This window comes from Camellia sinensis, chromosome 13, assembly GCF_055761805.1.
Source record: "Camellia sinensis isolate YWXY chromosome 13, ASM5576180v1, whole genome shotgun sequence".
In the NCBI taxonomy this organism is placed as follows: domain Eukaryota; kingdom Viridiplantae; phylum Streptophyta; class Magnoliopsida; order Ericales; family Theaceae; genus Camellia; species Camellia sinensis.
This window is the reverse complement of record NC_138973.1, coordinates 64,390,034-64,412,761: the sequence shown is the minus strand read 5'-3', so window position 1 is coordinate 64,412,761 and position 22,728 is coordinate 64,390,034. Positions and strand designations below refer to the sequence as shown.

Here is a 22,728-nt window from a genome sequence, read left to right as displayed (position 1 = left end):
GGGATAATTGGTTGTCAGCCTGATTTAACCAAACTCATAGGAAATGACCCACCACCGAGACACCAATGAAAGGTTCCACCACCGAGGCACCAATAGAGCGTAACTTTACATGCCACAGACAAGCTCAGATTTCGATCGGAGTACAAGGCGAGGTCTCTGCAGAGAACCAGTTGCAAAGCAACCTTTGTTCTCCTCCCCCAGGATTTGAACCTAGGTCAAGCCTGGGAAATGGAAAGCATTCACCATCAGGCCACCACCCCCAATATGGGCCATAAACTTCATTGGCCCAAGGTTTGGCCTACATGAAATTTGAACATGTGACCTCGTGATAAGCCTGTAAATGACCGTAATCGTTCGTTAACAAACTCAAATTTGAGTTTAGCTTAGTAAAAACTCGTTCGAATTTGGTTCGTTAAATTTTTTTTTCATTCGAGTTCGAACTCGAGCTCATTAAATTTTTAATGGGTAAATTACACTGACACCCTCTGAGGTTTCTGTTTAATACAAATTCCCTCATCACATTTGAAAAATTACGTTCTCCCTTGAGGTTTGTAATCTCATTATAAATTATCTCATAAATTGTTGATGTCATGCCATAAAATTTTCTAAAGGATCATCTTGCCTCCTTTTTTTTTTTCTTCTATTTCTTCTTCTTATCATCATGACTACATTCTACAACTTTTTATTATTAAATTCTACTTAAACATATTATTATTGAGTGATGATATACAAACATAAATTTTATAAAGAATTTTCAAATCTATAAAATAAGGGAGAAGGGTTTTTGAAAATGTATAAAATGTATGAGAAACACATTTCCTTTGAATGGCTCAGATCAATTCTAATAAATATCCATGATTGAGATTAATGATGTTCCCGCCCAACACTCTTCTCCCTAAGATACAAATGATTTGCCTCAGTATCTACCGTCTGTCTCCCCGACTCTTCTCCCTCAGTATCTACCCTCTGTCTCCCTATACCCTCTGTTTACCCACCTTCCCTCCCTATCTCAGCTTTTGCATGTCATTTCTCTGCCTACCCTCCCTATCTCTCTCTTTCTCTCTGTTCTTCTTCTTGAATTTTTTTTTTTTCCTCTCTCAGCTTTTGCCCTCATCAGAGCTTACTTCGACTGTGGATCACTCTGACCACTCTGACCATTGTTCACTCCGACTGCGACATCACTTCGGCTGCTGGGCTATTCGTTACAGTAATTTTTTTGTTTTTACTTTTGTCTTTCCTCATTTCTCTCTATTTTGCTGATGGTTGGGTTAGTTTATTACTTTGGTTCTTATTTTTTTTTCTTTTGTTATTGCTTTGGTAACGTTTGGTAGGCATGACTATTGAGTAAAATTGAGGAAGAAGAACAAGTTGACTACATTAAAGAGTAGTCATCAATCTAAAAATAAAAATTAAAGAGTAGTTGCAAAGGCTACATTCAAGTTGACTCTGTTTTTTATTACCAAAATCTTCGTATGTTATGTTTTTTATTAGTTGGCTATGTGCTCATGGTGTATAGTTACCAATTTTTGTCTCTCTTCCTTTCTCTCAGTGTGTTGGGTCAGTATTTTCCATTGTATTTTCAATGTGTTGGGTTAGATTTTTTGAATTCCATTCTATTAACTTCATGGAAATAAAAACTTATGGTTGTTTTTTCATTAGTAATCAAGAAAGCTTTTTGGGAAATGGTAAAACAATGTATGTATCTTTCCATTAAAACTTCATGGAAATAAAAGCTTTTCATTAGTAATTCAAGCTATTTTTGGTCAATATTTTGTATAACCTCCTTTCCTTCTTAATGGTAAAGTTATACACATTGTGTTTACTTCCAATATTCTGCCATTAATTAGGTTACAGAACCAAACAATGTATCGTCAACACCAAATAATATCATGTTAATAATTTTTAAGTTATTTACACTAAGATTTTTTAATTATTAAAATAAAATAATTATATAAATGTTTGCATTATAATTAATTATATAAAATAATATAAGGGGATTATGACAGAATATTTGCTTTGAATCTCAAATTTTTTATATTTTTTTAGTTTCTTCATATATTCTCTCTATATGATTTTTTTTGTTAAAAAATATTACAACTTCTCTTTAAAAGTTACTCGGTGAAATAAAAAATGCCTCCAATTTTGAAAATCAATGTAGTGAAAATGCCTCTGTTTTGAAAATAAATGTCTCTGTTTTAAGGGGATTGAAAATAAACATTCATCCCCAATTGTAATTATATAAATGCCTCTATTTTGAAAATGAGAGGATTATGAGAGGATAAAATAATATTTGTTTATAATTAAAAAAAGTCCATTAATCCAGTGAATAAAAAACAAGGCAAATATTTTGGCCAATATTTTGTATTTTGTGTTTGTGTTTGTGTTTGCATACCCCAAGGCAACCACAAACAATATGTAAGTAAAGTTTGTTTGTAGCTCATGAAAATACAACCTGTTCACGGGCCAAAGAGTTGTAGCAAACGAAATATTACACCCCCTCCACAAATGATTTGGTGTATGTTTCGTTTGCTACAGCTCTTTGGCAAATCTTAGGATTGGGCATGTATCTTTTCTTGGTGTATGTTTTCATTTGATTGTCATTTTACGCTAATATTTATTTTCATTTGACCATTGTAAATTGACTATTCTTTTTCCCTTACACATTCTTTTGATTATCTACCTTCCAATTGTTGACACACAACATCAAAATTGATCATTTTTTTTCTAACTTAACCCAAAGATTTGTTTTGAATCAAATTGGTTGTTTGTGCACCAAGCTTCTCAAATTGGTTGTTTGGCATAGACAGACCTTGGCATAGGTTATGGGTTTGCTCAAAAAATGTGAGTTTGATTAGAGAGAGAGAGACAGGTTATTTGGGACTTGGTTTGTGGTTAGTGCTCTATGTGTATAAAGTTTTATTTATCACTCTAAAGTTTTTGTATGTATAGATTCGATTTCTTCAAGAAAGAAATGTTAATATTGTTATCCGTGATGAGCATGACCTTAATACTATTCGCATTCATGAGGTAAGTTTAAAAGTCACTTGAACATTGGACATGCATTTTCTTATCATTTTAAAAATAATTTATAAATATATTCCACTTATTTTTTATAGGCATAGGCAAAGGAAAAGGAAAAAGACAAAGCAATATCAAAGGAAATAGAAAAGGCTATCCTTTCTGGCAAAAGGAAAGGAAAATACACATCCTGTAGAATGGTTTCTCAACAATTTTTAAAAGTTTATTTTTCAAATATTATATATAAAAAAATTTATATAGATTTTTTTTTTAGGAATTGCATAGTATCATATACTCTTTTTATGTACATTTTTTGAAAGTTTCTTTTTCAAATATTTATTCAATTCTTTTTATTGAATGTGAAATGTTTTTCTGAAGCATGCTAAAGTAAGCATTTATACAACATGCTAATGCATTTGTATGAGCATTAATCTGAATTTTTAATATGTTTGTCTATTTGTATGAACAAATGTTGCATTTACAACATAACATAATAAAAATGTAAAAGAAAAAAACAAAAAAGGAAAAGAAGAATAAGGAACAAATATGTGATGAAAAAGAAACTATATAATATAATTTTTTTAATTTTTATTTTTCTTATAAGAAGTTCTTAAGGAAAGAAAAAAAAGACAAAAATAAAATTTAATATAACGGAAAGAACAAGAAGAGTGAAAAGGAAAGTAGAAAATATCACACACTAATATTCACATTTTACGTATCCAATAATCTAATATTTACCTTTTCAACATACATTTTGTAAAGAGATAGGTAGTGTCTTTTAACTAATAAGTGCATAGTGAGTTTGCAGTTTTGTGTTCTTAATGTGTTTTCAAATTATTTTTTCCTCCCTTTTTAAATTTCATCAATACATACATTGGTTCTTATATGACTAACAACTCAACCGAGTGAAGAGGAAAAGTTAGTAAAAAGGAAGAAAAAATACATAATGAAAGGGAAGCAAGAGAGGGGATAATCTTTATACATTTTATGTACCTACTTATATAATATTCTCATGTTAGGCACACAATGATAATATGTTATCAAAAGCTGCATTGGTCCAACGTGCACAGCGAGAATGAGAAAAAAATCAAAAGTTATGTTCTGCATACCAATTGGGACAACGCCTGAGATGAGAACGAGAAAGATCAAAGGAATGTATTAATCCAAGACAACATTCTTTAACACCAAATTGGTAAACAACTATGTTTAATTCTTGAAATATATACTCTTATTATTACCACTTTATTATATATATTTTGATTTGTTCACAATCCATTTCTATAGGCCTGCTCCTACAACCCCATCTAGAAATATTGGTGTGGTCATCCGTGATGAGCACGACCTTAATGTTATCCGTGTTCGTGCGGTAAGTACAAAATCAAGTCAAATATTGTATGTATTTTATTTATATAAGATTATATAAGATTTTTTTAATCTTTTGAATATTTTGTTTATATTTGTTAGGCAAAAGAAAAAGAAAAGATCAATCCAATGTCTAAAGGAAAAGAAAAGATGGCTCCTACTGACAAGAGAATGACAAATGCATGTCAAGTGGTATATATTCTTTTTAAAAAATGAATTTGTTGTTTTAAGTTATTTTTGTAGAATGATAATATATTTTCCTATAACTTGCTATTATTTGTATGTGTTTTCCAAATGTATTTATTTTTATTTTGCATAGATATATGTGTATTTATAATGTACCATCCATAAGTTGCTACTTATATGAAGAAAAAATATATAAAGAAATGAGAAACTAAATAATATAGGTTTTTAATTCTTAAAGGTATAAAACAAAATGCATGAAGAAAGAAAGATAACACTATTGAAGGTATAAAACAAATAAAATAGAAAACAAAATTAAGAGAAAGGAAATAAATAAGAAGATAGTTTCATTTTAAGCACAAATTATTCACATATTTGCATCAATGACAAAATATTTTCATTTTATTCACAAAATGATACTGTAATATCAAAAGTTGCATTGGCCCAACATGCACAGCGAGAGCGTGAAAAAAATGAAAAGTCATACTTTGAATTTGAATGCTTGCAACGAGAATAAAAAGGATTAGAAGAATGTGTTCAACTAAGACAACCTTCTTTAACACCAATTCGTCACGACCGCACTCGTTTGGAGTGGGAAACAATAACTGAAGATTCTCATTCAGCACAAAAACGAACAATGGTTATCCATCATTCTACATGTTCGTTTTCAATGCCAAGCACATCTTTAGCTCTACAAAGGAATCGGTAAACTACTATATTTAATCTTGAAATACATACTTTTACTCATACCGTTTTGTTTTACAGAATTTTATTTATGCACAAATATTCGTAGGTGTCCTATAAATCGATTTCTTCAAGAAGATCTATGTACTGATGATGAATTAGAAAATATGCCTATGAGTACATCGATTGACGCCTGGGCACACAAAGATTCTTGCCGCCATTATCTTGGCAAGATGAATGTATTATGTTCTTATTGTTCAGCCTTACATTGGATGGATGAAAAATTGACAAAATCATCTATGAAGCGTCCCTTATTCAGAACTTGCTGTTTGGAAGGAAAGATTAGACTACCTTTACTTATTACACCCCCCTCCACCACTTCAGGCGTTGTATGATGGAATAATGATCAATCAAAATCCTTTCGAAGTTATACTTGAGTGTACAATGTAGCCAATGCTTTTACGAGTCTTGGTGATACATTGGATCATAAAGTACTTAGTGGAAAGGGCCCTACATCATTCACAATTCATGGGGCGTTGCAACATCGAACAGGATCATTACAACCATAACCAGGGCATGATGCGAGTTATGCTCAACTGTATATCTATGACCCATACTCAGCTTTAGAAATTCGTAATCGTAGAAATCTTAACTTGAGAAAAGATGTTCTCAAAACTATTCAAGATAGTTTGTTGTAAGTCAATGCATTTGTAGATAAATTTTGCCAGGTTTATGCCATTTTACATCAATTAGACTCGGTAAGACACAATCTACCTGCTCATCTTCATTACAATTCAACAGCTGATCGACGTCAGTATAACCTACCAACTGCAGATGAAATTGCAATTGTAATACTGTAACGACCTCTCGTATATAATGATTAGCACTTAATTAATTAAGGAGATTTGACATTTAATTGCTAATTATTCCAATTTAATCTAGGTTTTACGAAAAGTATGGAGATTGATTCATTTATGGTTCTATTAAGTGCTTATTTTGGAATTAGAGATTAAGGGTTCAAATGGTTTAAAGAAGTGAAATTAAGAAGTTGAGTCGACTTAGTTTTAATTACAGACCCATTTGGGAGTTCAATTAAATATTCGATTCAGTTTAGTAACATTGAGATCTGATTAATTAGGTTTGAATTGGAGAAAATTTAGTTAATTAAATTATGAGGATTGAGAATTGTGATTATTATGAATTAAATTTATTTATGGGGTGTTTAATTTGGATATGTAATTTATTGACGAAAATTTGAAGTCTGATTAGAAATTAAAGGCCCAAATAGCTTGAGAAATTAAAATTGATAATGGAAATATGTTTAACTTAATATATGGAACCTTTTGGAGTTTGGTTAAAAATCTGATTCAGATTGACAGATTTAATTATAATTAATTAGGCCTTAATTGAAGTCATTCGGACTAATTAAATTATGTTGGACTTGTGATTAGTTAGGATTAATCAAGATTAATTAAAATTAAGTGGTGTTTAATTAAGCTGATATATAATTATATACTAATTTAATTCTACCCAATTAATTGGCACGTGGGGGTTTTAAGAGAAAATTCTAGAAAGTTTGAGTGTTAGTGAGTCTTCATGTTTTATATGCATTTGAAGAGAGAGAGAGAGAGAGAGAGAGCTCATTGTGCTGAGGCAAAAACAAAACTTATCAAAGCAAGGGAAAATAAAGGAAGAAAGGTGAGTATGTATTCATTCGTTCTGTTAAGGGAATTTAAAGAGAGAGAGAGAGAGAGAGAGAGAGAGAAACAACCGAGAGAGAGGGAGAGCGTGTAAAAGTTCTTGGAACTTATTTGCTAGAAATTGAGTAGGAAAGCTATGGGGAAAGCTAGGGAAAAGTGGAGAACTGAAGAAAAGTTCAAGAATTTGCCAAGAAATTCATCAATTTGAAAACTTAAGGTAAGAAATTGAGACTTAAATTTTGTAGATAATTTACTTACAAGCTGAAATTAAAGGGTAATTGGGTTTAATTTCATAACATAAGAAAAGAATGTAGAAGGTTTGAGTTGAGTTTGATAATTAAGAAATTGATGTTGTGATTAAATATTTGAGTTTGATTTTCTTCATCCTTCACATATTTGAAGTTTATCATTACATGCATTGTAAATTTTCAAGATTTTAGTATGTAATTCATATTTTAAAGTTTATGAGCTTGAGATTAAATTGTGATATAAATTAAGAAGTCAAATTATAAATTGAGCTTGATAATGGAAAATTGGTTGGATTTGATAAGTGTTGTATACATGCATCATGGATTTTGAGGAATTTAAGGTAAACAATTTCATGTTTTGAAGAGAAGAATGAAGAAATTTTATAAGAAAAATCAAGTTTATGGAAATTTGGGGGTTAATCCTAAAGTTAGACAAGGTCTTGATTTTACTATGAAAGATAGGAATTGGTTTAATTTTAATTTAAAAGTTTTATTCAAATTAAAGAGTATGAGTTTATGGAAAATCAAACATTGATTTAATTTTGAATATAGAAAATTAATTAGTTTTAATCTTAATGTCATACATGCAAACACTTTCCTAAGAGTCATATAGCTTCAATTTCATGTACATTAAAAGAAATTAGTAAAATGGTGTAGAAATTGAATTAGATTCAAAATTATATAAGTTAATTTGAAAATAACCATTTTGGGTTTGAACTTATTTGTCTTATATGAAATTGAGTTTCAATCACATATGCATCATGAATTTGTAAGAGTTTTGGGAGTCTAATTCATGTTTTAAAATTTGTGGGTTTGATGGGGAGAAAATGAGTTAAAACTAAATTTGAACAAGTGGAGCATGATTTTGAATAAATGATTTCTAATTGAGGGTGTTTACTAAATTATGCAATGATTCTCCATTTTTGTGTACCAAAAATACGTGTTTTGAGGCTTTGTATATCAAATTTAAACTTCAACTGCAATTCTGGAAATTTCAGAATTTACGCTGTCCACTCGAGCTAGGAAAGTCTCGCTCGAGCATGAAAATCGAGCTCCCAGAAGTTGTTCAAATTTTACAGTCCGCTCGAGCGACCAAAGTGGCGCTCAAGCGAAGACCCCATTTTCAGCATATTTTGGAAAATTGCATTTAGTTCACATTTTTATTCTCATATCTTTCCAAAGCATTCTAGACATGATTTATGACTCAATAAAGATTAATAAGCTACTAATCAACATAGATTAGTTAGTTAAAGAATTAATCATTGATCTAGTGGTAATTGTTTAAGAAACCAAGTAAAAGATCAATCTAATTGGAAAAGAAGGGCTTAGTAATGGAAGAATATGTGAAATAAGAACCCGGTTTATTTGAATGAGAAAGAATAAGCGTAGTAGAACTTCGGACTATTTAGACGGAAAAAGACTAGAAAAGTTAAGTTTGATCAAGGGAGTAATATTGTATTTCAATGTGTATATGTTATGTGCTTGTGTAGGTCACGCGCCATTGTCTGCCTGATTTATCTGATATGTCCAGTCCGTCTGCTTTGCTTCTGCGGCTACCTGTGAGTAATAACATAGTAAAGCTATGTTCAACCTTCTTTATTTTCTGTATGATGAAATAAGAATTATTTTCTGAAATGTTATGTTCTGTACATTGAATGATTGTCCAATTTCTGATATGTATTCATGACATCCTTAGTATCATGCGATATGTGTTGGCTGTTACCCGGTATCAGAGGTTCCATCATGGAACTTAATCTATCTGCACTCTGTTACCCGTACTAGAGGCTCCATCATGGGGCTCAGCGTGTTTATTCTCTATTACTTGAATCCGGAGGTTCCTTTATAGAACTGGTTATTCGTAACCCTCACGTATTTGCATCTGTTCTGTATCTGCTCTGTTAGCGCTTATAGATGTATCACGTATACTTACGCATAATCTATGATTTCTGTATATGATCTGGACAAATTATGAATTTGATATGAAACTGAATTATGAATTCTGAATCTGTACGGACTCATTCATTAAAACCCTTTACTTTGTTATTATTCACTGGGCTCTACCTCACTGTATTATTTATGTATGTAGGTGATCAGGCGCGTGACCAGGCTTAGAGGCATCTGCCTAGAATCTGTTTTTATCAGCCAACCTATGTGCCTCCCGTGGATGTTCCGGACATGTCAAGTGATTATCGCTATGTGATTTAAAGTTTAAATTATGTTTTCTTGTTTGGTTAAACAAGTCTTGTGTATTTTGAAAAATGGGCTAAGTCCTTTTGTCTGATCTGTATATATATTATGACGTAAGGATGATGTGTATATATGTATATAAAAAATTTTAAAATTTTTCTGTCTCATATAAGTCTGCACAGCTCAATGGACGTTGTATATTTGTTATCTGCTTCCGCTAGCCCTTAATATTATGTTAAATTGTCTCGGAGGCCTTCGGTAATCGTAGGATTACTGGCTGGTTACGATGCTAAACCTATAGGGGCGGGTTTGGGTCGTGACAAATACCAGATGATGGAACAGAGGTAAATGGAATGAGAGATATTGTCTTACATTTTCGAGGAAATTATAAGTTGATGCAAATTAATTAATGTCACCCAGCATACTTGCCATTACATTATGTTCTATTATTTCCATATGGTAAGCTTGGATGGGAACCTGAGTTGAAATTGTGGAACGTTCAGTATGATCGACCTTCAACTGATCGACTTACTCAAATGAATTTTTATAGTTATCGTTTGTTTGAACGACCCACAGAGTATTCAACAATTTTGAGAGGTGGGAAACTATTTTAAGAGTTTTTGGTAGATTCTTGGGCTGCAACTGAGCAAAATCAATTGACATACTACAAGCTTAATCAAGGGAAACTTCGAGCTGAGTTTCATTAAGAGTTATCAGATATGGATCCAGATTATGTGTGACCTAGTCAAATTGGTCAAAGGTTTGTTTTGCCATCTTCATTTACTGGAAGTCCAAGACATATGTTTGAAATCTTTCAAGATTCAATGACTATCACGCGATACAACTAACATGTAGATATTTTTCTTACCATGACTGCAAATCTCAATTGGCCAGAAATTACTTCAGCATTATTACCACATCAAAAACCTATTGATTGTCCTGATTTAATTGCCCGTGTTTTAGAGTTGAAAAGAAAATGTTTGATGAAGGAGATAGAAACAAATAAAGTGTTTGGAAATAAAATTGCACATATTTTTACAATTGAATTTAAAAAATGAGGCCTCCCTCATATGCATGCACTTTTATTTCTTAAGGGTCCAGGCAAAATTCAGATATGTGCTCAAGTAGACAAATTGTTCTGTGCAGAATTTTCAGACCCAAAAGATAATCCTATGTTTTTTGAAACTATCAAATGTTGTATGGTACATGGACCATGTGATGCTCAAAATCCGCAAGCACCATGTATGGAAAGTGGTAGATGCACTAAGAGATACCCTCGAGCTTTCACAGAAACAACAACTATAGATCAAGATGGATACCCTATCTATCGTCGTCGCAATAATGGTCAAGTACATACTATGAAGGGGCAAGAAGTTGATAATAAGGATGTCGTACCATGCAATGCATATCTTTCTAAACTTTTCAACTGTCATATAAATGTGGAAGTTTGTGCCGGAATGAAATATGTCAAGTATATACATAAGTACATTTATAAGGGTTGTGATCGTACAACGATGGTGTTAGGAATGATAAATAAGATTCAACAATATCTTGATGCAAGGTATATTGGACCTCCAAAAGCTGCTTGGCGAATATTTGGTCATCCTTTACATGTATAGATGCCAACAATTGTACGATTGACACTTCATTTACCCGGAATGCATCGTGTTGTTTTTAAACCAGAAGAGTCATTATAAACGATTCAATCTAGAGCTGGTCAACAAATGTCAACTCTTACTGGCTTCTTTGCCATATTGTGCTGCTAGTGAAGATGAATGTCCATTCACTTATCAAGAATTTCCACAACATTTTGTTTGGCTTAAGTGAGAAAAGAAATGAAAATCAAGAGAAAGGGGATATGTAATTGGTAGAATGTACTTTACTAGCCCTAATTGTGGTGAAAGATTTTATCTGCGTTTGTTACTAACCGTTGTCAAAGGACCAAAGTCGTTTAAGTCTTTACGCACGGTCGATAATGTTATGCATGATACATTTAAATTAGCATGTGTTGCAAGGGGGCTTTTAAAAAATGATGAAGAATAGATACAATGTTTGAAAGAGGCTACAGTTATGAAAACTGGATATCAATTGAGGAGATTGTTTAGTATTATTCTCACCCAGTGCTCTCCACTAAATCCATGTGCATTATGGAATCAATTCTCAACGCATATATGTGATGATCTTGCACATAAGATTTGTACATTGTTTGTCATTTCTAACCCAACTGAGACTCAAATTGAAGATTATGGTCTCCATCTTTTGAAACAAATACTTCATCAATCAAGCAAAAGTTTAATTGACTCCCCACCCATGCCATAACCTACTGCAAATTAGAGTGCAGTAGTTGGTAATTGATTGATATTCGAACATCAACAACTGCAAAGTGAGGCACAACAGGAAGATCCACAAATTACTATTGATTGTCTCAACAATGGACAGCGGAATACTTATAACACAATCACTTCTTTAGTTTTTCAAAATAAATGAACTATTTTCTTTCTAAATAGGGTGGAACAGGGAAAACATTTTTGTACAATACAATTGCATTAAAATGTCGCAGCATTAGGCATATCGTTGTTACTGTGGCTTCATCTGGAATTGTGTCATTGTTACTGGTAGGAGGTCGTACTGCACATTCAACATTTTCCATTCCGTTAGATGTTTTGGAAAATTCACTTTGTGGGTTTAGCAAACAATCATTACAAGCTGAGTTATTTACAGAAACAAAACTCATAATTTTGGATGAAGTTCCTATGCAACATAGACATTGTGTTGAAGTGGTTTATCGTATATTAAGGGATATTTATGATAGTGAAAAGCCATTTGGGGGTATTACTGTTGTTCTTGGTGGAGACTTTCGACAAATCTTACCAGTTATGTCCAAAGGAGTTCGTGGGCAAATTATGAATGCATCATTAAGACATTCTATTCTATGGAAGCATATACATATCTTAAATTTGGATTTCAATATGCGTTTGAATCATAAAGGCCATGAAAATGCTAATTTTGCAAATTTTTTGATGGAGGTATCATTACTTTAACCTTTTTCCTTATTATAGAAATTATTTTAAATTAATAAATTGTGTTTACACTCTTACTTTTTTATTGATTTCACTTTTTTTAGATTGGGACCAATCCTCAAGAAATCGTTAACCTTCCATCAACAATACACAAATGTCAAGATTTGAATGAATTACTCTCTACAATTTACCCACAGTTGAATATAATAGAGACATCAACCCCAATATTTTTAACTGAATGCACAATTCTATCTGTGCGTAACGATAATGTTAGTGACATTAATACTACTGCGTTGAATATCTTTCCAAGGAGATTATATACTTATCTTGCAACAAATAAAATATCTAAAGATAATGAAATTGATCCTACCATTACAAATAGATATCCTAATGGCTGCGAACTTTTAAGTTAAAGTTGAAAATGGGTTGTCTTATAATATTGTTGAGAAACATTGCACCGAAAGATGGATTATGTAATGGTACAAGATTGATGGTTACTAGGTGCGACACTCACATAATTGAAGCTCAAATTTTAACTGGAGAAAAGTTTGATAATTTGGCATTCATACCAAGGATATCTTTGACACCATCTTCTTCAGAAATGCCATTCCAAATAACAAGACGCCAATTTCCAGTCCGATTGGCATATGCCTTGACCATTAATAAATCTCAAGGACAACCTGTGAAATTTGTTGGGGGCTGATTTACGCATACTAGTGTTTAGCTATCGGCAATTATATGTAGCATTGTTCAGATGTACATCCTTTGATTGTATAAGTATTCTCCTCCCTAAAGATAGTTTGGATTCTACTACAAATATTGTTTATCTTGAGATGTTGTTCTAGTGTTCTATGTAGATTACATCACGTTTTATCAGAAGGTAACCATGTAGATTTATTTCTATTGATTATATAATTTTTTATAAAATTTCAATTTAATAATAATTTAAAACATGGACTTTTGTAGGATTGGATAAAAAAATCTATGGAGCTTAAAAGAAGAAATACGACTAGCTTGCTTCGATGGGGATGTAATAAAGTAATTTCAATCTCAAAGTATTTTGATATGTATATTTCCAACAATGTACTAATCTATATTTTTTTTGTTTTCACAAATTACCAGATTGTTGTGCATGTTCCTCTTTGGGGATATGTACAAGTTGATACAAAGACTTTTTGGAAAGTAATAAGAAGGAAGTTTGAGCAAACACATGTTTGAAAACATGTTATTGACACATCTTTTGTAAAGCATACATATTTTGGAAAGCTTTAACCTACTTTTTGTAAAATTTTAACCCACTATTTTGGTGTATGACAATACAATGTTTGTTTTTCTTATGTAGTTATAATTTGATTGACAGCAGTAGCTCTAACTGGTATGTATTTTAATTTTAATTTCTTTTAGATTGCAAAGCACTGGCTGGTGTGAATTATTTGATATTTAATTTTTTTTTTATATTTGATTTGTTTGGAATTGTAGAGTATAAGCTATTATGTTTTGTTTGATATTTAATTTTCAATTCAATTTGTTGAGATTGTAGAGCACCTATTAATGTGCTTTATTAAATAGATTTAGTATTTTTTTTCTTTTTATTATAAAACTTTAACAAGTATACGATAACTTTAATTTTTGTTTTTGTTTAATGTTTACAATTTTTTTTACTTGCTTTTATATTTTGATTTACAATACTGGTGAACATCATAAATCTTATATGTTTGCTTCTTAATTTGCATTAAGATTAGGGAGAGTTGTTATTTTATTTGAGTTTTGTAGAGCGTGTAATACAAGTAAAATTGTTACAAGTTCCTTAGGAAAAAAAAAAATTTAATATGTTTATCAAAAAAATGACACAAACCTCACAAATTTCAACATAATACGTATAAATTATAGATTAAGCCCGAATGATCTGTCACAAAAAGAAGAGATTTCGGCGGTGATTCATCCACCTGGGGGCACTCCGACGATCAAGTCAGTTATCTCTCAAAGATAACAAAAGTGCTTAACTCACTATTTAGAGCATAAAAAGCATATCTTAGACCCATGAAGATGCCTCTCTTTTATAGCCAACACAAACCTAGTCCCAATAGAAATCTAGTTTCAATAGACTTAGGATTACTGCTAATCTTGGACTCCTAATAGGATTGAGATAAACTCTCTAAGTGTCTTATCTTTATCCAAACTGAAGTCCTCTCCCATTCTAAAACTCTTGTCCCTTATCCGCTTATCCCGGATTCTGGTATCTTCGCAAATAACCTCGGCCTAGCCGAGATGATCTCGGCGTCATGACCAGGACACGTGGCACCTCGGCTGGCACTTCGGTGACATCTCGGCCACGTGTTGTCATTCAAAAATTATGTCCCCACAGGGGGTAAGTGTAATTTTCAAATGTGAGGGAGTGTTAGTGTAATTTATCCATTTTTAATAAATAAGCTCAAATATACTAAAACTCGACTCATCAACTGGCTGGTTGAGCATTTATTATTTATATATTAAATAATGTAAAAATATGTATAAAAAATAAGATAAATATGTTATTTATACATTTAAAAAATATAAATATAAATATAAATAATAGTTAACTATACCTGGTACATTTATATAATGGTGGTGGTAGATATTATTATTTTGATAAAATATTAATTTTTTTAATATGTTTATATATATTGTATATGTAATTGTATAATCAAATTTTAATTGTAACTTTAGTCTTATACGCAAGTATAAGGTAGTGTTTGGTAGAGTTTTAGAATTATGATTTGAGAATATAGTTGTATTTTGAGTTTGTGAGTTTTAAAATAATGATTTGAGTGTGACAATTTTGTTTGGTTATGGGTTTTGAATTGAGTTTGAAATTTTTGATGTAACATATGATATTTGATTCAAAAACTTACAACTCATAACCAAACACATAACCCAAAATTCTATTCAAATCTCAAAAAAAAAAAAAAAAAATTCCAAAAATATTTTTTATTTAAAATATAAAAATAACATGTGCAAAAAAAAAACACTATTTCGGTCAACCGGCTGGACATCCGGGAGGGCATCTAGGAAGATGACTGGGTAGACATGTTTTTAAAAGTGGGTGTGGAATCAATTTTTAAAAATTCTAACCAAACACAGCACTCAAACTAAGGTGTGGAATTACATTTCAAAAACATAACCAAACACAGCCTAAATTTATAAATTTTTTAGCTCGTTAAGATTCGTGAACAGGTTCAAACTCGAGTCAAGCCTAAGCCAACTCGGCTCGAGTTCGGTTCGTTAAATTTTTATTCAACTCGAGCTCAAACTCATTAAAATGTTAATAAATAAATCTAAACATACTAAGTTGTGTTTTGGAAAGTTGGTAAAAAATTAACTTTTTAGTTTTTTTAGTCTATTTGGTCTTTTTGTAGATAAAAAATGTGAGAGGTAATGTGACTCAAAATGGATAAAAAATTAAAAATTGATTTCTTTTTTTTGCTTCCCAAAGGACTCCTAAAACTCGATTCGGTTCGATTCGTTTGTAACTCTGTCTAGTGATAAGTCGTTTAATGCCTCATTTCTCCACTAAATAAAACTCAGAGAACTAATTTTAGACCCTCGGAATTCTAAGGGATGTTTTGGAAAGATAGTTAAAAGTTTCTTTTTTACTTTTTTATTTTATTTTTTTGTGAGAGAAGGAAGTGGGTTAAAAGCTAAGAAGTGACTTTTAACCCACTTTTCAAAATAGTCCTTACCCTGAACCGTTGATTATTAAAAAGAACTAATTTTTTTATAATTCTTTTAAATAAAGTACATTTTAAGAAAATCAGAAGAGTTATTTATGAAATTTAGAAAATTTTATTTTCGTACAAAAATAAAAATGATAGGTGTTTTAAAACTTTTTATTCTAAAAATATGAAAATAATAATAATAATAATAATAATAATAATAATAATAATAACCAAAACGAAACAAAAGTAAATAGCATACCAAACAGACTCTTAACTTGCAGTGAAATTTTATTTCATAAATATGATGAGTTTGTAGGATATCATTACACTTCTTATTTTCTATTTCTTTTTTGAATGATTGACATAATTTTTTATTTTTTATTTTTTATTTTTACAAGGATACAGCACATGTATGGAGAAAGTTTTATTTTTATTTTTATTGACATGGGAAATACTTAGAATAACAATTAAAAATATTTTTCAAAATTTTATGGTAGAAACCAAGTTGACACCAAACCTAGATCCAATTGAAAAGGCCTATTTGATTTAACTTATTGCAAGTTAAAAAACGCTGAAATGCGCGGTTAAGACAGAGCAGAGATAGAGCACTCTACAGAGCGTTTGAAACGTGATTCCAAAACGCTAAACAAACATCATACTCAAACTATAGTGTAGAATCACGTTTTGAAATCACAACCAAACACAGCCTTAATCCCTTGAATTTAAGTTATTTTCCCACAAATCATGAAGTTATAAATTGCATCAAATATCTTTACACAAAATTTCAAAATAAAAATAATAGTAAGTCAAAAGTACATCTAATAAATTGCACCAAATAAGACAACTAATAAATAACACTCATTAATCATTGCTCAACATGTCAGCTTCAAGTCGTTGTTCGGCACTTCTCTTCATAAAGATTTAAGATAGAGAAATTTTTTGTCACTCTATGCTAATAGACCTAATGCCCCCTTACCAAGCCTGATAAATCTTCATCTTCATCCTACCAAAAGTTTGGTTTACTTTCAAAGGTTTCAGAGGTGATGTGTAAGTTTGGAACTCTTTGGCCTGGTTACGGTTGTGTGCATAAACATGTTTTATTTCCTAAAAATTCGAAAAGAAAAAAATCAATAAGCAAATATTTAACATTTTGATTTTCTTTCCAAATGCGCATAATGTCTCCATCAAAACAAATCAAAAGATGGTGCTATCACATAAAATGCAGATAGGGCAGCAACAAAGCTCATATTACAGGTCCAAAGAGAACTTCGAAGACAAATCAACATTTGCCGCAAACCTATAGTTATTGGACAAATATCAACAAACATCCCTCAATCATACAACAATTTAAGAAAGTGGTATATCATAATCAAAACTGAAGCCAGGGAAGCCTATCACTAAACCCTAGAACAATTTCAAATTATATCAAATACAGAAGACCTAGCCTTGAAATAAAATAAAACAGCAGCAAGAGTGCTGTCACTCAATAACATGCTTCAGTGGACAGTACACACTGTTTTTTCCATGAAGTGTCAATGTAAGTTAGAACGCTTGCTCTTCTTCTTCCAATGCGTTCCAAATTGTCCTACATCATAGGCACAAGGAAGATTGTAAGGCTATCGTGTCTTGTTGGTCTGAAAAATTGAAAAAATAAGTTTCTTGAAGGAGGAGACCTTCTAATTTGACATACCAAAATAAAGAGATACAGAGGAGAAAAACAAGATAGCCAAGTTTGAAAAACCGCCGCTTCTTTTCCCAATGTAGGGAGTTGAAAATCTCAGTTACGTCTACCAGGTGCTGCCTTAGCATGTACCTGAACACAAAAGGGACAACTAAGCATAAGTGATTTGATTCATGGTGATAATGGAACTTCAGATATCCAAACATTTCACACCACTTGATCATGATTCATAAGTTGGGTAATTGAATACAGGCATCATTATATTATGGGCAAAATAAGCATACACATGCATGAGATAAAAGAAAACAAACTAGGTATTTTTTTTTTGTAATGCAAAAATCATAAGTTTCACATTAAAATATATTTTCTAACTGTTTGGTTGGTTGTATTTCAAAAATATCCTGGGAAATTTTGCATAAGCAGAATATTGAAACAAGACAACTATCCAAAAACTTACTGCAGAATAAATATTTCTTAACTTTAATTACTAATAACTTGCCCAAGTAGAAGAACAACACATGCATTAAAGCTGAGAAATTCTACGAAAACCGATGCAGATCCATCTCTTGCCATTTTTCTTTTTAACCGGAATGAGATTAATTTCATTGCATTTTCTTTAGAAGATCATTTTCAACACCCAAGAAATATACAAAAATGCCATTATGTAGTTGTTTGGAGATTGCTTCTGAAATTTTTTATTTTCCATTTTTATAGGCCCCCTTTACCTTACCTCTTCACCATGTAATTTGGTACCAGAAAGAAAACATAAGGAAAGAAAAAGTTACAACAAAAGTTAGAAGTATTAACAAAGAAAACATAATGTTAAATAACTTAAGGTATACTTCAAGTTAACGGTTTGAAAAATATGTAAAAAAAGAATTTTCTTTCGGACATTTTTCTAGTTGGAAGAAAAAAAGTCACATGAATTAGTGATGTAATATACCTCTTGCTTGTAATGAAGAATTAAACTATCCCAACGGGATTTAGGCCAAGATTTTTCAACGCAACTACCAGATCAAGCAAATCTGATTTCTGCCTAATATCATTATGTTGTTAATTAGAGGGGGAGGAGGAAACAGTAGAAAGGAAAAGGACAAAAGCATTGAAGAAGCAAATGCAACTGCTTGTCAATGTCATATATAACAAGCAGAGAACTAAGTTTATGAAAGAAGTACAGTTGCACGAGAAAAGGACATGTGTATGGGTATATATATGTATGTTATTTTATTTTTTTAACTTTTAACATTGGAATGCCTCAGCACCATGTTTTAGGAGAATCACAAACACTAAGAATTCAAATCATGAAGAAAGGGCTAATCCCTTCAAATCAAATTAAATGACTTACAGCAAGGGAAAATTGGCTAGGCTAAGAAACTAATCTTCTCTATAAAACCACAACACAGGAACTCCTGCATCTCCTTTTATCTGTACCAAAATCTTGAAATAAGTTCTCATGTTGATTGCCTTCTGCGCTGCCCATTCTACAAGAAATATGGAACCTAATCGAACTCAGAATGCAACAAAGATACAGAAGAAAATTTGTGATTTATACTTAAAATCGAAAGGCAAAGTCAGCCAGAAAGGTCATTGATTCGGTAGTACTTTCAAAAAACTGAACGGAAAAGGTGCTATTGTCACAAATTAAATAGATAGGGACAATGAGAAGTTAATATTTTCTAAACAAAAGCCTTGAATTCTGCATGACATATGAGGTCTGCATCTGAAGCACTCAAAAGTCTCAGGAAGTAAGAATGAGAAACCGATCAACTTGCAGGAAAAGACTCAGACGATTTCTATCAAATTTTTCTTTCTGTTTGATGCGTCTCAAAGGACTTCTCTTAATCCACTGAAACTTGGGTCCCAATGACGCATCTCCGAGCCATCTAAGGTGTTGGAAAACTATCGAATGCATATAATTCTTCCTAAGAAACTCATATTTAATAAAGAAGTATGGTAACTGATGTATGCCTGAAAAAAGTTAAATATCATTGCTGCTGAGCATGAAGATGAAGGAATAAAGCAAAAACAAGCATATGCTATACATGTGTACCTGATTGTAAACCACGACATAAAGACAAAGATTAAGCCAAATCAAATTACTGTCGATAGTAGATAGGTGCTAAGCTCTCCAGACACAAATATATGCATGCATCAGTTGTGCATTTCACTCACATAACATTTAGAAATAGATACAACCTGAATTTTTGGAGCAAGTGTAGAGATAAAAACTTACACTCTCACATTGTAGTATAGGTATGGAACACTCAACAGTGACATAAACCAATGCCCAGTTATTAGATAAAGAAAGCACAAGACTCCTTGAGTGATAAACTCTGGCATAATCATCTTATTTATCCGAGATGCAGAGTCATATGGGTTGATGTAATCGAACTCCAAATCAGCCAAGCACATAAGCTGCAACAAAACTTTTAATTGTCAGATTCCAAATTCTTTCAAACCTCATAAACAATGAGCAAAAAAAAAGTATAACACCCGAGGGCCTGCTCAATCCCCAAACAACATTTTTTAACTATGTAATTCCAAAAAAACTTGTTTTCTTACATAACTTCAACTTTTTTCTTAAAAAAATAAAAATAAATCATTCTTAAACTGCATTACATGTTAAAGTATTTGATTACCCCATCCTTTCTATAATAATATTTGATTATATTGAGAATAATGAAGGTCAAAATTACAAAGCAGAAAAATTGGCAACACATCCCTTTCAATTACATTCATAACTCTGATAAGAGCCCCAACCCATTGAATCAGATACTCTAACAAGTTTCTTCTGATAACACCTTCTCTAATAAACAAAAGCAAAAGGAGGGCTTGTCCCTGATAAAAAAAGAACTTTCCATTAAAGCTTTAATTCTTTTGGAAGCTGATCTCCAAAAATAGGGGATAGTTAAATCTCTTTCTCTCTTTGTTAACTACAATACAGGTACCATATAATGGAACATGGTATTTGTGGGTGAGAGGTGTGATTAGAGGTAGTCCGGGAAGATGGCGGGCACTTCAATGGCCTGAGATCACCGGAGGTGGAGAGGAGGATGTCAAGGCAAGCTTGGAGAGGGAGAGGTTGGCAGTGATAGACCTTGAATATTAATGCAAAGTGAGAGAGGGTGTTTAAGTATGAAACTTGGTTGTCTTGTTGTTCTTATGTCTCGCTGCATATACGATACGTTATATAGGCCGCAGGAGTATTGGAGCCCAAGCAAACTGTTGGACAGGTGGCTCATTCTCCTCAACTTTGCCAGAAGTGATATAAGCCCTTCTGCCGTCTGTGGCTTGACGGCAGGCGGAGAGCAACGTTTCATGACAGGCAGAAAATAACGTTTCGTATATGCATCGGATGACATGAACGTAAGGTCATTGTTGCCTCTTCTCCAAGCCTGGTCGAGATGGAGTTGTCTTAGCAAGAAGACAAACATCTCGACGATCCCATGACCTCAACCGCCAGTCCAGTATCCTCTGATGATCCTGAGCAGTAGTGCCTGGGTCCTGCTCCCAACCTAGGCATCCAAGTAGATAAATGGGCCAGGGCCCACCTTAGTGTTTAAGAGAGCCAGGGGCTCGCCTCCAAGCGACCAAGTAGGAGAATGGGCCGCAGGCTTATCTCAATGTTTAGGAGAGCCATTGTTTATCAATCCAAGTCCAAGTGAGCCGGAGGCTAATTGTATTGTTGTTTGGCCTTGGAGCGAGGTATGAAGGACCATGGGCCCTGGGGCCATGATGCTGCCTGTTACAGTGCTCTTCATATCTAGATATATTTGGGCTTATATGTATGCTCCCGCTTAGGCTAAGCATATAGTCTTGGCTGCTTTGACACATGACGCCCGTAGGGCTCGCCATGTAGCAAACATACAACATGCCCGACGTGGTGCCTTATTGGTCTGCCACGTGGGTGGGATTTTGGTGATGTGGCACCTGTAGGGCTTACCACATATTAAGCTTGATACAAGTACCCACAGTATTCATTACTGGGTCTATGAGACAGCTTCAAATTCTTAGAAACGTAATAATTTGTTATTCTCGATGAGAAGGCGGGTCACAAATAAAGTATCAAAATAAAAAAAGGTGGTCTACAGACAAGTATTATCTGCATGCACTGTCTCGTTAAAGTGAACTAAGTACAAAAGGCAGCACAACTAATTCTAAAGTGTTACGTGATTAGTGATTTGATTCCTTAAAAAGGGAATGAATTCCAAATCATCTCAAAAAAAGTAGAAACATGATCAGCAAATGACATAAATTCATCAGAAACTAACAAGTCCAAGTGCAAACATAACATATAACAAACAAGAGACATTAGTGAGTCATATAATGAGAAAATTCATCCATCAAGGCATGCATATTTTTCTTTAAATCATAAGCAACAATGTAAACAAATATGTTGGAATATGAGCATAAGAATGGAAGGTTAATAAGGTTAGATTATAGAGAATCTAACCATAAAGATGACATATTTAAGGTACTTAAACAATCTCTATTCATGCAAATTTCTATAAGAGTAGTATATAATCAGTTAATCAAAATCATACTCTATAGTAACTGATTTTCAAATTCTTCGGGCATTATGAGCATTACCCAGTAAAATTTCCCCCAAAATATAAGATGGGTAACATGAAAAAAACCCTAAATTTGGAATTCTCAAGTTGCAGATCATGAATACGAGTCTCTGCATATAAAATGCGAGTAAAAAAGGCAGCACATGGTTCCAAAATCAATCCTTATGAATTGGAACACATAGATTAGAGTTTGTGGGGAATTTGGGGGAAAATATACCTGGTAAACAACAATAACGATGATAATAATGAGGACGAAGAAGAACAATAGCCATGCGAGTAGATCACCCATTTTCGCCTGCTCCCACCCGTCTTTTTTTAAACCCGGTGAAGGATTGGAAGCCTAAAAATAGAACAAATTATTCATAGGTCGTAGATTTAA

The 22,728-nt window shown here is 32.4% G+C and overlaps 2 protein-coding genes and 1 long non-coding RNA gene across 4 annotated transcripts; 2 read left to right on the top strand and 1 right to left on the bottom strand.

Moving 5' to 3' along the window:
- The first annotated feature begins 6,869 nt into the window (after positions 1-6,869).
- LOC114262065 (uncharacterized) lies at positions 6,870-9,549 on the top strand. Its single transcript, XR_003629200.2, has 3 exons — positions 6,870-7,164; positions 8,686-8,754; positions 9,282-9,549. It is a non-coding gene; the product is annotated as an uncharacterized LOC114262065 (long non-coding RNA).
- Positions 9,550-10,896: 1,347 nt separating this feature from the next.
- LOC114262047 (uncharacterized) lies at positions 10,897-12,423 on the top strand. Its single transcript, XM_082900581.1, has 2 exons — positions 10,897-10,995; positions 11,890-12,423. Exons 1-2 carry the CDS (start codon positions 10,897-10,899, stop codon positions 12,421-12,423), a joined length of 633 nt encoding a protein of 210 aa, XP_082756707.1.
- A 4,894-nt stretch (positions 12,424-17,317) lies between these two features.
- LOC114262037 (protein cornichon homolog 4) lies at positions 17,318-22,726 on the bottom strand. 2 transcript variants are annotated; one of them, XR_014348927.1, is made up of 5 exons: positions 22,567-22,726; positions 20,012-20,193; positions 19,124-19,259; positions 17,788-17,910; positions 17,318-17,682 (listed from the first exon to the last, which is right to left on the bottom strand). XR_014348927.1 is itself a non-coding variant. In XM_028202365.2 (4 exons), the coding sequence occupies exons 1-4, from the start codon at positions 22,636-22,638 to the stop codon at positions 17,640-17,642; spliced, it is 420 nt and encodes a 139-aa protein (XP_028058166.1). In that variant the 5' UTR covers positions 22,639-22,726; the 3' UTR covers positions 17,318-17,639. The 2 variants fall into 2 exon arrangements, 1 of the variants encoding a protein (XP_028058166.1); XM_028202365.2 differs by lacking the exon at positions 19,124-19,259.
- Positions 22,727-22,728: the final 2 nt, after the last annotated feature.

What these genes read in the sequence shown, in the direction of transcription:
- LOC114262047 (XM_082900581.1), top strand. Translation starts at nt 10,897, where the DNA reads ATGGTGTTAGGAATGATAAATAAGATTCAACAATATCTTGATGCAAGG. An exon ending in TATTTGGTCATCCTTTACAT is followed by an intron (nt 10,996 to 11,889) that starts GTATAGATGCCA and finishes CTTTCTAAATAG; the next exon opens with GGTGGAACAGGGAAAACATT.
- LOC114262037 (XM_028202365.2), bottom strand. Translation starts at nt 22,638, where the DNA reads ATGGGTGATCTACTCGCATGGCTATTGTTCTTCTTCGTCCTCATTATT. An exon ending in CTATACTACAATGTGAGAGT is followed by an intron (nt 17,911 to 20,011) that starts GTAAGTTTTTAT and finishes TTTTGTGTTCAG; the next exon opens with GTACATGCTAAGGCAGCACC. An exon ending in CTCTGTATCTCTTTATTTTG is followed by an intron (nt 17,683 to 17,787) that starts GTATGTCAAATT and finishes CCTATGATGTAG; the next exon opens with GACAATTTGGAACGCATTGG.